Source organism: Abramis brama, assembly GCF_963993115.1.
Source record: "Abramis brama genome assembly, chromosome: 3".
In the NCBI taxonomy this organism is placed as follows: Eukaryota; Metazoa; Chordata; class Actinopteri; order Cypriniformes; family Leuciscidae; genus Abramis; species Abramis brama.
Window position 1 is genome coordinate 39090975 of NC_139965.1, and position 15424 is coordinate 39106398.

At 35.0% G+C, this 15424-nt stretch overlaps 2 protein-coding genes across 3 annotated transcripts; both read right to left on the reverse strand.

Moving 5' to 3' along the window:
- Positions 1-109: 109 nt before the first annotated feature.
- prc1b (protein regulator of cytokinesis 1b) lies at positions 110-7332 on the reverse strand. Of its 2 annotated transcripts, XM_084108223.1 has the most exons (15): positions 7201-7323; positions 6459-6591; positions 6257-6379; positions 5184-5417; positions 4897-5067; positions 4670-4819; positions 4393-4540; positions 4158-4294; positions 3992-4087; positions 3342-3488; positions 2213-2323; positions 1856-1963; positions 1553-1729; positions 1369-1400; positions 110-593 (listed from the first exon to the last, which is right to left on the reverse strand). In XM_084108223.1, the coding sequence occupies exons 1-14, from the start codon at positions 7209-7211 to the stop codon at positions 1374-1376; spliced, it is 1773 nt and encodes a 590-aa protein (XP_083964349.1). In that variant the 5' UTR covers positions 7212-7323; the 3' UTR covers positions 110-593; positions 1369-1373. The 2 variants fall into 2 exon arrangements, with proteins under 2 accessions (XP_083964349.1, XP_083964348.1); XM_084108222.1 differs by lacking the exon at positions 1369-1400 and having other exon boundaries at positions 7201-7332.
- An 808-nt stretch (positions 7333-8140) lies between these two features.
- Positions 8141-15424, reverse strand: vps33b (VPS33B late endosome and lysosome associated). The gene is made up of 24 exons (XM_084107435.1): positions 15362-15424; positions 15005-15139; positions 14845-14925; positions 14647-14708; positions 14523-14572; positions 14359-14426; positions 14228-14273; positions 14061-14155; positions 13320-13424; positions 13137-13227; positions 12972-13049; positions 12771-12844; positions 12599-12685; positions 12389-12479; positions 11722-11796; positions 11544-11608; positions 10619-10673; positions 10480-10526; positions 10170-10302; positions 9974-10047; positions 9750-9851; positions 9575-9650; positions 8934-9056; positions 8141-8768 (listed from the first exon to the last, which is right to left on the reverse strand). The coding sequence occupies exons 2-24, from the start codon at positions 15098-15100 to the stop codon at positions 8689-8691; spliced, it is 1854 nt and encodes a 617-aa protein (XP_083963561.1). The 5' UTR covers positions 15101-15139; positions 15362-15424; the 3' UTR covers positions 8141-8688.

Below are 15424 nucleotides of genomic sequence, written 5' to 3' on the forward strand. Positions count from 1 at the left end.
GATGTGAATTGACATGCTTGAGAAATATAATAACTTAAGTCCAGAAATTAAATAGCAGCTTGTTTGGAATAAAACAACAATTTAAGATAATGACAGGATTCACAGAATGTTCAAATGTGAATTTTTATGTAGCAAATTGTACAATACTATAAAGAATGCAATAAAGATTTTTTTTTTTTACATTGTGCAAAACATTCAAAAGCATAAAAACTGTGATTTTGACAAAGTAGTTAACACTGAGAAAGAACTATAAAGTATTTCATTTTTTAATGTCTTAATCTGTTTGAGACAGCGGACCAGTTGTAACGTTAAAATGCACATTCATTTGTTAAAGTACAAATAAAGCAGGGCTTGTTCTAGTGTTAAAGTGAACATACATGTAGAATCCCTCAAAAACATTTAAATATATATTACCTTCATTTACATATAAAATGCATAGCTATAGCTATACAGAACAAGAACCGACAAGCATCATGTAAAGATCCCCGTCCTAATAGCACAAAGTGTTGCATGCGGTAGAGTTAAAGTTGAATGATGGTTGAGTTCAGAATATCAGGCACGTGTTTTGATTTAGATGACTTGGAGAGGTCTCGCTGTGAAAAGAAAATGACACATTAAGAGATTTTTAACTGGTTATTATATTCTGAATATTGATTTGAACAGTGGTTATTCATAAGAGATACTGATTATATTTACAGCCTAGAAAACATTATGAAAACTGTCATATACTGTAACAAAAAGAGCGACAGATAATGGCAGAAAGGCATTAGACTGATTTGTAAATAAAGCTAGTCTTGGTTAGAAGTGTGGATTAGGAGAAAACACAGTCCAGTTCAAAGAGAGGACAAGAGGATGTAAGAGAGCAAACTAATCAGAGATATATACACCCACCGTAGAGGCAAATGCATTCATAGTTGTTTTTATTTTATTTACTTATTTATTTTGTTTTTATTTACACAATGCCGTCCTATGATATATCTCAGGATACAAAATAATGAATCGGCCATTTAACATATAAAGCATGTCCCACAGCAAATTAAAACATTACAAAAGTCAGAGACAATGTAAATATAATAAATACAATTTGACAATATTGTATAAAAGATACAATATTAGATACAATTTGGTAAATAGCAAGTCATTACAAGACTGTAAGAGTCCTGGTCACCCTGTCAGGGTTTATTTTCCAATAATCTGAATGCACTTTATCCCTTACATGCTTTTTAAAAGGTGTTATTTGTATTATACAGTACAAAATAAAGTTTAAGCAGTGTTGTTAGCCAATAAAATGTTGTTTAAGTGGTGCATTGTTTAAACCATGCAGTTGCTAAATTTAGGTTGTTTGGAAATACATCATCTCAAACAAACCTTGATTATATGGATTCAGCCTTGACAACTTCCTTTAGAAACAAGTTTTTTTATTAGTAAAACATTGTGCCAGTAACACCAATATTTATATAGGAATTTATACAACTTAAAACACATTTAAGTTCAAGCTCTCGCTCTCTTTGACCAGACTGTGAGTTACTGATGAAGAAGATGAGGAGTTTACCTGAAATTCTGAATAGGTGCTTGCGACAGAGTTAATGCTGAAGTTACGCTGTGGACTAGCTGGCACCTTCATCATCCCAGCCCCGCCGCCAGTTAGATGACAGATATTTTCCTTATTGCGTTCTAACAAACCTTGATGAGGAGGTTTGCTGTGGCCTGGAGTCCTCACCGCATTGCCCTGCTTTGAAATAAGCCATAAGGGAAGAGGAAATGTAACATTTACCTAAGTTAATCAGTAAATGATTGTGCAAATTAGTTAATTTAAAGCTTGAGAACACTAGTTTTGTTATAGGCATGCACTGACCTTGCTAGCAGATATCGGAGGGCGTGATATAGGAGAATGACAGACGGTACCACCAAAGACAGATCGGATAGTGCTGTTAGAAGTGCCAGTACTGGAGGTAGCATTTAGCTGAGGAAAAGTCAAAGAGTTAATATTGCAAATGCCATGCATTCATTTAAAATGTATAGTGCATCATGGTGTGTTGTGTATGAGAATATTACTTAAAGTCAGTATAAACATGCATTTTTCAGTACATGTTTTCTAATGCAATACTTTTTTTCACTCAGAAATGTGACATTACATTGGACTGTGAACTAGGTTTCACATGGACTTTAAATATGCTGTTTTCAACAGGAAATAAATTCTCATTGTACTTGCCTTTCGAGCTTTGCAAGGTGTTGTGCTGCCCAGAAATCTGCGTTTAGTTGGTGTCCGGACCACAGTGCCATAGACCATGTCCTCCTCTGTCTGCTTGCTCTTCTTTAGTTGCTGCAAGACAGTTCTTATATTACTAAAATCTACAAACTAAATCTCTCTCATGGGTTTAAAGTTTAAACCCATCATTCCCTAGTAATGTATTAATTCACAAATACAAACGACTCTGTAGATTTGGTTGATGAAGATTCACAGCTCTAGTCCATAGCAGTGGTTCCCAAACCTGTCCTGAAGGAGCCCCAACACTCTGTCTCCCTAATCTTCAGTAAATTTTATTGCCAGCTTACAATCATTGTGCATTATCGCCATCTACTGGACTGAGGTGTGATCACATTGGGACGTCATCATCCAAAAAAAATAAAAAATAAAATAAAATTTTAACATCCTATAGGACCAAAGTCCAAGCTTCAGCTGGCGCTGTGTGTTCAGCTCCTCCAGCTTCCACCCTACGCTCCTCAACCTCCAGGAAAAAACAAACAAAAAAACCCCTACATTCTACTTGCTAGTTGGGTTTCTTTAAGAAAAGTTATAACCGCCCTAACTGTGGACTGTGTGCTGGTTATATTCAATAAGTTTTCCATTGTTAAGTCTTTCTTTACCGCTCTCTTCATATTTTCCCTTTCTCTGGTGTATTGTATACAATCTAAAAGTATGTGTTTTACATTTTCTATTACTCCAGTTTGTGCATACTCCAGTCTGATGTTTCCCTATAATATGTAATCCACTATTTAAACTTGTATGTCCCATCCTCAGTCTGGTAAACCATGTTTCCTCCTGCCTTTCCAATCCACTGATTTTACTAGCTGTAACCTCTTTGTGTATGTTATACAAATGTCTGCCTTTTCCCTCCTTATCCCATCTCACCTGCCACATTCTATCTCCCTAATGAAACACACCTGATTCAACTCATCAGCTCATTATCACATGGGTTAATGAGCTGATGAGTTGAATCAGGTGTGTTTCATTAGGGAGACAAAGAAAACGTGCAGTGTTGGGGGTCCTTCAGGACAGGTTTGGGAACCACTGGTCTAGAGTACATATTTACTAATGCCCAGTAATGTGAAGGACATACCCGCTCCTGCTTTTCCCGCTCCTTCTCCTGCCGGTACGTCTCCCATTGATCAGTAACAAACTGCATGAACTTCTGACCATTCACCAGGAACTCTCTGTTCTGTTCTTGTTCCCACTGTTCAATCTCAGCCTTCAGTTTCTTCTCAAGCTAAATAATAAATATACTCAGTTACTAAGTTTTATAATGTAAAATGTACACTACTATTCAAACATTTGGGGATGGCAAGATTTTTTTTTATGATTTTGAAAGAAGACTAATGCTTACCAAGGCTTTATTTATTTGATCAAAAAACAGTTATTTTAAGTTTAATCATATTTCGTGTGTGTGTGTGAGTGTGAGTGAGTGAATATAAAATTACAACTTAAAATAACTGTTCTCTATTTTAATATGTTTTAAAATGTCATTTATTCCTGTGATGTCAAAGCTGAGTTTTCAGAAGTCATTACTCCAGTCTTTAGTGTCACATGATCCTTCAGAAATCACTAATATATTGATTTGGTGTTCAAGAAACACTTCTTATAATTATCAATGAAAAAAGTTTAATTTTGTGTTTAAGTTTAATCATTACATTTAATGCATCCAAGTATTAATTTCTTTCAAAAAAATCTTACTGCCCCCAAACTTTTGAACGGTAGTGTGTATATAATTACCTTGGGGAGACCTTTGACCAGATCAGCCCGTTGTTTCTCCTCCTTTAGAAGGTTTCCTCCTCTGTTGGTGAATCTGGATGGATCTTTGGCCTTTTCCTACCACAAAACGTGCAGTGTTAGTTAATGCAACAACATTTGACAAAGATTTTCAGCCAGTTTAACTTACTTCAAGCTCTAAGAAAAGTCTCCAGCTCTCATCCCATTTGTGAACGCCTTCAAAGAGTTCTTTATGATCCTCGTAATACTGTTTTAGTCGCACATTTTCTGCATCATGTAAGCTCAGGAGTTCCTCACTAAAATCATCTGAGAGAAAAGGCAGCCCTTAAATCTTTATATCTTTTTAGAAAAAGACAGGCAGATTTCGAACAGTCAACGATGTAATTTAGAAAGTTACAACTAACCAACATAATAAGGCACAAAAGCTTGCCGCTGGTCAGCACTATAAAAGCACTTATCCCAGAGAACGGCAATCTCCTTCCGATTGGCCTCGGTAAAATTTTGCATATTTTTAAGCTTCAGTTCTTCAAGACGATGGACCTCAGCTAGTAACTGGCAGTAGAGGACATAAAAATGTAAACTTGTGTTCAATGCAATGGTTAGCAATTTAAAAGCCTTAATTAATGCAGCATTGTATAACTTAAAGGAAAAAGAAAAGCTGAAAATCAAAAGGTTACTAACAGCTTCCATATTCCTTTTCTTTGACAGGGTCATGTGTTCAGAAATTGCATCACGCTCTTCCCGTGGAGTCTGCAACCTTTCCCACAGTTCCTGGATCTTCTCCCGATAAGAGCCACAGACATGTTCGTTCTCAGTCTTTCTACTCTCCAACTAAAATATCAAAATAATGTGTTATTCAATTGTTAATGCTTAAGTTTATAGTTTGTCAGACTGAGTTTATATTGTACCTGGTGAAGAAGGACTTTGAGTGAATCAATGTTTTCTTTAGACAAGCAAAAACTCTCCTCATCTTCACATACAACATCCTTTTCAAAACTAGTCTCAGGCAACTGATCCAGATCATCCATGCAAAGTATTATCATCTTCTTCAGTGTGACAAATTCTTTATGTCTCCGCTCCTTGAAAGATAAAAAAAAAGTGTACATCAAACTGAACACAATACTTTCATAAATCACTATGACTCTTATAAATAAATATAAAGTCTAATGTTTAAAACAAAGTCTTATTGTTATACTTTCTCAGCAGTGAGACAGGAGATGTGCTGACGGAAATTCTCCAGCTGTTCCAGAGAAGGAACAGAATTGTCAGAGATAGAAAACGGCTGTGAGCAGAGAAGGTCACAGAGATCCTGATCCTGCTCGGTTAAGGCTTTGAGCGCTTGCATTCTCTGGTTTTTCTCTTTTAACATCACTTCAACGTGGGTCCGGAGGTCTTTTTCCCGCTGGAGCACAGTGCTACTCCTCTCCTCCTAAAATGATTAGGAACCACAAAAAAAGTTTTTGAAGACATTTCTGTTTCTCCATTCTGTAGATGGCCAATAAAATCAAAAAAAAAATTTAAAATAAAAACTCCTAAAAAAAGGATGTCTATTAGCTATGAAGTCATTACACCACCACTCAAAAGTTTGGCATCATAAATGCAGAGTTTGTGAACGTTAATTTGATCAAAAATACAGTAAAAACAATAATTTGAAATATTATTAAAATTTAAGATAAATGTTTGTTTTTTAATATAAAGAACATAATTTATTCTTGTGATGTCAAAGCTGAATTTTCAGCATCATTACTCCAGTCTTCAGTGTCATACGATCCTTCAAAAATCATTCTAATATGCTGATTTGCTGCTCAAAGAAACATTTATTATTATCAAAGTTAATATTTTTGTGGAAAGCGTGAACTACCATTCAAAAGTTTGGGCTAAGTCAGATTTTGTTTTTAAAGAAACTAAATGATAAAAAGTGACAAAGACATTCATATTGATTTATTTTTCTTCTAATTCATTGTTGATATTGCATTTCACAATATTTTACTGTTTTACTGTATTTTTGATCAAATAAACACAGCCTTGGTGAGTATAAGAGGCTCTTTCTTAAAAAAAAATGATTTCAAACTTTTGACTGGTAGTGTTATATGCTAGTGTACTCCCTATTTTTGTTTTTAAAAAGAAAACGCCTAATTTAGTTTCTCAAACTTCCCATTTCGATAGGAAATACATTAACAAAAGACAGAAATCTAGTCAGGCAATTTCATGAGATCTTTGAGGATAACATGGGGTCATCTAAAGATTGTATCCATGTTAAATTCTTGCCTGAAATGGGGGAAGCTGCAGTTCCGAGCACAATTTACTCAGCTCTTTGTGACACGTGTCAATACTGGTCATCAGACGTTTACGCAGACTCTCTTCCTCTGCAATCATCATGTCCAGAAGACCCTACAGTACATGTTTTGTTAGTTTATCACTGAAACATATTTAAAAGGATCCATGTTGCACAAGTACACTCAACACTCACTTTGATATGATTCTTAACCACATTTGTTCTTTCTAATCGCTGATCCTCAGGGATGCCAATTTCCTCCCAGATATCCTTCAGATGGCAGAGAGCTTTATTCAGACATGCCACTGATTCTGCAGCAATCACCTCACTAAAATCATGGAGAAAAAGAACATTAAATACATTATTGATAAACATCCATTCAGATAAGTTATGTACTTTGATCCACGAGTGATAAAATTCATTAAAAACATTCAGTAAAAAGTTAATACATTATTGTATAACGTTACTTCACAAATCTTTCGTATTGTAATTTCAGGTGGTTACAAAATGTTATTAAAACGTTTTCATATATTGTCATATTCATTATTCATATATATGCACATGTACTACTGCTCTTCTGAGCATTATATAACGTTATAGCCTAATGTTTGCTAAAGGCATTAAGTTAACATAACGTTATATGAATAACAGTTAGAGACCCACCCAAACGAGCTTGTCAAATGTGCTAAAAACACCTGCTGTCAATAGCATTAAGTTACCGCGTTAATCTCAGGAGTCAAATGCCATTTTGACCGCGTGTTTTGATTAACGTTAACATAATGCCAATGTCATATTCAAAACTATTCAAAACTATCTAACGTAACGTAACTTACTGCTCAAACTTCATATTGATAAAATTAAGTTACACAAATGCTTAAATCTGTCTCCGTATATAAAAATAAAAAAACAATTATAACGTATCAGTAAACATACTCACCTCTTCCTCATCCTAGAACCCCAATACAAGGCTTTTCGCTTGTTTATTTGTATTTTATAAAGGAATATTTGACTGTACAGTCCTCGCACTCGTAGACTCGTACGCGTAACCGTTTCTGTCTGATTCAAAATATGCATCAAAATAGCGCCGCTCGTCTGATTGGCTGGTTAGAGCATACCTGCGCAAGTGCGCATGCGTGAACATGTGTCACACACAACAGACGCGGATTGTTCCACCATGACCTCAGAAACATTTTCAAATGACCACTCCTGATTTTTCCATTTATTCCCGACATTGTGTAAGAAATATATTGTTTATGCACTATTTGCATTAAATTTCTATATTCGTTTTCTGATTAACTGATTTTTCTTCACCGACATTTGGTGTGTTTTTTTCGTTTGGTAAATGTTATGTTAAATAATAGATAATATTAAGCATATCTGTTATGTCTTACAACAAAGTGTACAAGTACCATCCATATCTGTGAAGTGTGCCAATCACTATTGAATGCCATATTTTTGTGCTTTTGAAACAATAAACTAATTAATTTTGACTTCAAAACACACAGCTAAACAGGGCCATTTCACTACTGGTCACTGTGATTTTGCCAAGAAAGACGTGATCCTGGATCATCATATTTTGTTGATCCTGGAATAACATTCCTGTCCCAAAATTTTGTCCTTAACCCTAAACCTAACCCTACCCATAACTTTTCCCTAAAATCAGAGGGAAATGATAGGTGAATAACACCTATGATGTTGAAGGCACCTCACCCTGGTTCTAAGCCTAAACTTGTCATAAACTGTAAACTTGTCCCTCAAATCTGATTGGTTGATTGGAAAATTGTTCCAGGATCAACAAAGATGTTGATCCAGGAACATGTGGTACTTGGTGAAATCACATTCACCGTACTGAATAATAGTTAACTGGAGATAAAAGATTCACCTGACACCAGTAACTGTTTATTGTTCAGTCTTAAATCAGTTATTACAGTTCTTGCCACACTCTGAACAAAGTTTTTAAAAACTTTAAAAAGTGCAATTTAGCATCCTATGTTGTTTGCCACTTCTCCATTCATAGATTCAGATACCCGCCTAGACAATTAAAGGGATAGTTCACTCAAAATGACAATTATGTCATCATTTATTCACCTTTTTTTCTGTGAAACATAAAAGAATTTTTAGAAATGTCTCACTGTTTTTTTTTTGTCCATAGAATAAAAGTCAATGGTAACCAAAGCATTTTGGTGATGAACAATGTTCAAAATATCTTCTATGATGTTCTGCAAAAAAGGGAAGTCCAGGTTTGGAACATGACAGTTTTGCTTTTTGGGTGAACTATACCTGAACACATTTTATTGTCATCCCCTCAAACAATCCATTTGTTTTTAGGAGATATAAATGACCAGGATGATTAGTACACATTTTGTCTTTTTTGCTGTCCTAGGATCAGTCATAAAGTGTTCTCTTGTGGAATGTTGTCACAGACTCAAGGGTGGTTATCCAGCAATGCTTCCAGAAGTCGCGCACTGTTCGTGATGGCTGTAGTGAGCACTATGAATCTGCAACCTTTCAAATGGACAATTTTATGTTAATCAAATATTCAATTAGTTCACTTACTAATATATTTATTTATATATAATATATTAATAATACTAATACAATATAGGCATACTAATATATTACCTTATATATAATATTATTTACTAATAAACACATTCTGGAATATTTCACCTCTTTCCTTGCCAAGGAACCGGAGTGCAGAGATCTCAGAGAAGGTGCAGCCACCAAGGAACATCACTAGAACGATCCTTTGAGCATCAGTTTTGGTCCTGGCTTCCGAACTACTACTGCCACCTGAAACAAAAATGGGGAAAAGAGGGGTAAACGGCAGGCTTGATGGGAGCAAAAAAGTCAATTTCTAAGAATAAATAAATTACTTCTAATTAAATCATGGTTACACTTTATTTTAAGGTGTCATTGTTACAATGTAATTATACATTTAAGTACTGAGTAATAATAATTAACAACATGTACTTACTATAGGATTAGGGTAGGATTAGGATTTGGTTGAGGGTTAGTTGCATGTAATTATGCATAATTTACTGTTATTATTACAGTAAGTACATGTAACATATGTAACAAGGACACTGTAAAATAAAGTGTTACCAAATCATTTTATGAGACACCTTCCAGGGTGACCCCAATAAGTCTTAGGATTATTTATATTCAGTTATATTAAAATAATCTTAATTAAAATGTTCAAAAATAAATAAAGATAAACATTAAACTGACATATTGTACTAGATATACATATCAGCCTAAATAGGTGGGCCTTTGACTCTGAAAGCTTTATACAAATACTTTGTTCAAACCTGTTACAGCAAATTCCTGTCCATTTAGCATACGGGAGACCTCCTCTAGACCAGTCCAACCATCTCTCTCCAACACCTGTGAGGAGCACAGTCCAGAAGCAAACACTGTGAGTTGTTCAGCAAGAGAGAGAAAGAAATAATGGCTAACCAGTCAAAGCCTTTTTGGAAAGCTAACCTGTTCGATAAGTTTGCAGCTCAGAGGAATATAAGCACCACTAAAAATATATGCCATGTCTCGTGGAACGCGAAGATCATATTCCTCCCCAGACTTTGGTACCTGTACACGTAGATCAGATGATTATGATCATTTTATACATGCTTTTTTGTGTTCTTTGATATATATATATATATATATATATAGATATAGATATAGATATAGATATAGATATATTTGCTAACCAGAGTCAGTTTTTTACTCAGAGCTCGAAAATTGCTCTTCTTAGCCAGTGAGGAGAAAGCATCTGTCAGCTTCCCTGGACAGAAAACATAAGTAACTATCCAGTGCATGTACAATATGTGCACATTATAGTCAGTGTAATAAATATGAGAGCGAGGGAGATAGAGAGAGTGAGACTGCACTCGTCAAGATTCTCACCTGCAGTCTTGTCATTGACAAGTTTCCCTACTTTACTCTCCATGACTGTCAGTGTTTCTCCAGCTTGCTGTTCTTCCAGTAGACCCAGCTGCTTCAGGTTTGCAAACGTCAGCAGGTGCTCTATACCATAACTCTGAACAAGAGACAACATATAGCACCAACAAATAAAACAAAATCTCAAAATCATCTTCAGTAATTTCATGATTCACTTAAACACTTTAGAGACATTCTTATTAAGTAAAAATATGGCTTTATAAAGGGTTATGTAAATGAAAAGTTCACAAACGTACAATTTCAGATCATAACATACCTGAAGGTACTGAGCTTTAAGAGATCGGTAGTCTTTGGACAGAAGGCCTGTTGGAAAATTAAATGCAATATTTAAAAGAAATTGTTGGAATAAACAACTTGAGCCATAAAACTTGCATACAAGAGTAAATCAGTCTCACCATTTTCTGTGATGGACAACAGACAAAGGAGTCTAAGGCTTTCAATCATTGACACCTGATGGACAGAGTTTTCTCATTCTTTAAATCAAGCATCAATATTATTGTAGTGTTATTATACCAGGGCTTGACATTAACTTTTTTGCTCACCAGCCACTGTTGCTAGTGGTTTTCCAAAGTTACTAGCCACTCAGCATTTTCACTGGCCACAATTTTGACATCAATACCATGGGGAAAAACTGCCATATAGATATTTTTAACATTATCTCATAATGTGGCAGCAGGTTTATTAGGCTACTGTCACTTTAAGACCTGACACACGGACCCATCATACTGTTACACATGCGTTTTCTTTCTCAACTGTTTACATTCACTTAAAACGTAAGTGAATACTCGCCAAGCATTTTGACATTATGTTGTGTGTATTTGACTGTTTAAGTGCAATAGGCAGCTTTATGTGCGCAGACTTTGGGTGTGAGAACAAATTACGTTGTGAAAACACAATACGTGCAATCGCCCACCTTAATTCAAGCCCTGTGACAGCCACAACATTCATCCGGAGCAAATTAATCAAGTGAATGAGGGGAGACTGGTTTGTGTGTGACTCGCTGTCGGAGAGATGAGAGAGCGAGAAAGCACAGCTGGTTATATCTATACGGCAGAAAATGAGTATTGGAAGCATTTCAGATATTTCAGTATCGATATTTATTGAAAAATCGATATTTTTGTCAACACTACATTGCACTTAGTTTTTTATTTCAGATGCCTTTTTAAAAGACTACAATTGAAAAATGTATATATGGTAAAAATGTATATATGACTGCATTAAACAACACTGCTGAAATATCAATCCACATTTGGAGGGTTGCCGGGTGTTGATGTCAAGCCCTGCCAGTGTCTTATTAAAATAAATCTTTATTTTTCATACCTGTCTGTTGATATGTTCTTCAATGCAGGTGATGCATTCACGGATCTCAAAACCTTCAAGTAAAGCTGGATTTTTATAAAGGGCGGAAATATAGAAATGGGTGAGGTTACAGTGTCATGGTGTAGATTTATATGTAGAAATTGTATATCATGAGCTCATATTTATGAGGACAACTTACAATGTTCTGTCTTCAACAATTCCTGGAAGTCTTGCTTTGTTTTCTTCTTCATCATCGATTCACTAGCACCAATATCTAGTGGAAGAATATGAAAGCATGTTCTTTTATTTATTACTAAGAAACTGTTTTCAAGCAATGCTACTAACTAACAAGATTTGCTCTATTAATGAGGCCAGAGGAAATATAAAATATAAAAAATTGATTAAAAAAAAAATGCCAGTAATATTGTGAAATAATATTACAATTGAAAATAACTGTTTCTATTTTATTAGAATGTATTCCTGTGATGCAAAGCTGAATTTTCAGCATCATTACTCCAGTCTTCAGTGTCACATGATCCTTCAGAAATCATCCTAATATGTTGATTTGCTGCTCAAGACACATTTCTTATTATTATCAATGTTGAAAACAGTCATGCTGCTTAATACATATAATATATTAAATATAATATATATTTTTGTGGAAAACTGTGTAATTGTTTTCAGGATTCTTCGATGAATAGACAGTTCAAAAGAACAGCATTTGGAATAGAAATCTTTTGTAACTCTACTGCTACTTTCAATCAATGTAATACATCCTTGCTGAAATAAGTATTAATTATAATTTTCTAAAAAATCTCATTGACCTCAAACTTTTGAGCAGTAGTGTATCTGTATACAAAACTTACGAAGACTGAGAAGACGATGTTCCTGTTTCAGGCCTTTCAGTTCATCTGCAACAAACGCCTTCATCTGCTGGATGTCCATCCCACGCCGTTTCTGTTACCAATTCACACACATTTTTTGATAATCGTCACTCTCAGAATATGCTAAAATGTATCCTGTTGTCTTTACACTAATGCGCTTTGAAACACATGCCATCTGCAGTAGACACTTACATCATATGCTGTTTGAAGATTTTTGGCCTTCTGACTTAAAAAGCCAAACACATTAGAGAAATGCTCGTTCCTTATTTCATTGAACACCTGATGAATTAAAACAAGCAGGGTCATTTTTTAAAATAGCCGTTTCTAACCACTTTCAATTGAATAAAGTCTATATCACTCTTACTTTATCTTGAGAGTTAAGCATCACTTTTATACTCTTGTCAGAGGAAGTGACATCAGGCCCAAACTCCACACTACCTAGTAACAAAATAAACTTGAAGATGTCAGAACTAACTGTTCAGCTGGTGATGCTTTCATTAAACGTGTTTTGAACAATTTCTTATTAAGACACAAAGACTCGGTAATAAAAACAATGGTTACTTACCACATTTTATTCTGAAAATGTCATCTACCAATCCCTCATAAACAACTTGAGAGCAGAGAGGAGTAACAAAATCCACATCTAAAACAGTAAAATCAAGTGACCAGGATATAAGCTTTATTTTCAAGTTTTTTCAATGCATCAAAAGGTACATTTTAAATAACTGACCTCTGTCAATAAGAAAGACTTTTGCGAATTCAGGTTGCCTTGTTCTCTGTTCCCCCTCCTCCATTAGCTCCCTCCAGGATTCATACACCATCTACATAACAAGAGACATATGAAACGAAAGACTACCTTGATTTTCATCCACCAAAATCTCTTGAGGTTAAGGGTTTTGTCACAAATCCTCACCTTGGCACATCTACCAATCCCATAAATCTTTGAGAAGGAACCATAGACAGATTGTAAAAGATTTAGAGCACTTCCTCCAGTGGTCACCCAGCGCTGGTCTCCCTCCTGACAAATCACATAAATATCAATTATCACTTATCAGAAATTACACTACTGGTCAAAAGTTTGGGTTAATTATTATTATTTTTAAAGAAATTAATACTTTTATTCAGCAAGGGCACACTAAATTAATTAGAAGTGACAGTGAAGACATTTATAATGTTACAAAATATGATGCTGATTTCAAATAAATACTCTTATTTTTTTATTTTCTATTCATTAAATAATCAGCACAGCACTGATACTAATATGAAATGTTTCTTGAGCAGCAGATCAGCATATGCATAATGCATAAGCATAATGATTTCTGAAGGATCATGTGACACTGAAGACCATGGCTTTGCCATCACAGGAAAATATTTATTTTAAATTAATATTTCAAAATATTACTTTTTTTTGCTTTTGTTCATCAAATAAATGCAAATAAAACATTTTAAAAAATCTTTCTGACACCAAACTTTCGAATTCTGGTGTTGTAAATCAATAATATTCGTTCAAGAATAATATCAAGATAATATACTTGTCATACATTCTAGAAATCTCAAAAGAGGTAAAAAATCTCACTAAAACTAATCAAACATTACAAAACAAAAGCTTTTCTTAGCTCTAAAGATATGTACTTAGCATCCAGAACAGCATTACCAGAAAGTTATCTCTGAAGAATTCCGGCAGCTCTAAACTCAGGATATCATCATCCAGAGGAAGAATGTAGAAATTCCACTCATCGGTTGTAACGTCTATTAAAAGAACATCATAGTTAACGTCTGTATTAGGAAATGCGTTAACAAAGCTAGAAAAATTAAGCCCACCTCCATAGACTCCCTGCTCCTCCAAAACCGTCTCACACGCATAAAACTGTAAAGTTTCACGATCACGTTAGAATCAGACAACAAAATAAAGTATTTGCAAATTTTTACATAATTCTTAGTTCACTAGTTACCTTTTGTGGAGTAAATATGATCTTATATCTTCTGAATCTTCCAGCCGTCTTATCTGAATTGACTACCTCTGTAAACACAGTTAAGACAAACTATTAAACTATACTTCCTCCTGCTTTTTTTCAAATAGATTATTTATCACTATGTAACAGCAAACAGTGCCAACCTGAAATCCACTTCACAGTTTGTATTCGAGGACGTATCAGGAAGCACAGCCTGGGAAAATTATCGAATATGTATAAGGAATGTATATAACCAAAAGAACTTGTTAAGAACTACAGTTTACTTACTGGTCTGAGCTGCTGACAATTGGCTTGAGCTCAACTTTGTACAATTTGTCGACTTCATGTTGCTAAAAGGCAAAATCAAGCATAGACTTCTTAGAATTATAAGGGTGCTACTACATATCAAGATTATATAAATTGCTAGTCATTTAGAAAGACAGAGTGCCAAATCTTTCACCTAAAATTTCATACATGTTCTCATACCTTCAATATTGTGACATTTGCTATTCGATCAAGAGGGCTCATTAAATCTGCATCAATAAATAAATCCTTCTTCCCTGGCAACTGCGAAACATACAACAGAATTATTGAATGAAAAGTACTTGTTTGCATTTAAAGAAACGGTGTGTGGTGGCCATGTCACCTGTTCAAGCAGGAAGATGAGCTGGTCTCTGGCTAGCCTTTTGAGCAGAGAGAAATCAGGCAGCTCAGGAGCATCTCTCCTCTCTGTCTGTGCCATATGGAGAGATCCTAGCACACTATCCGGAGCTGGATAAACCTGTCAAACATTTCAGGAGAACATTAATGCCACTTAGATCTGTGGAGGCTGAATTTTGAAGTTGATTTTCATCCAGCAGCTCTGCCATTTATTTCCACAGTTTATCAACAGATCGGAACGTCCAACCCCACATCCCAAGTTAGCCACAAAAGTAGCATTTTTGTAGCTATCCGAATTCGTTTAATTAGCATGTACACAAAAGGCAGTGAATTCGTATAATACCTCGTCAGCCTTTTTCCGGAAGTGGTTTTGCTATCTGACGCTCGCTTAGTGAAAGTCCGATTC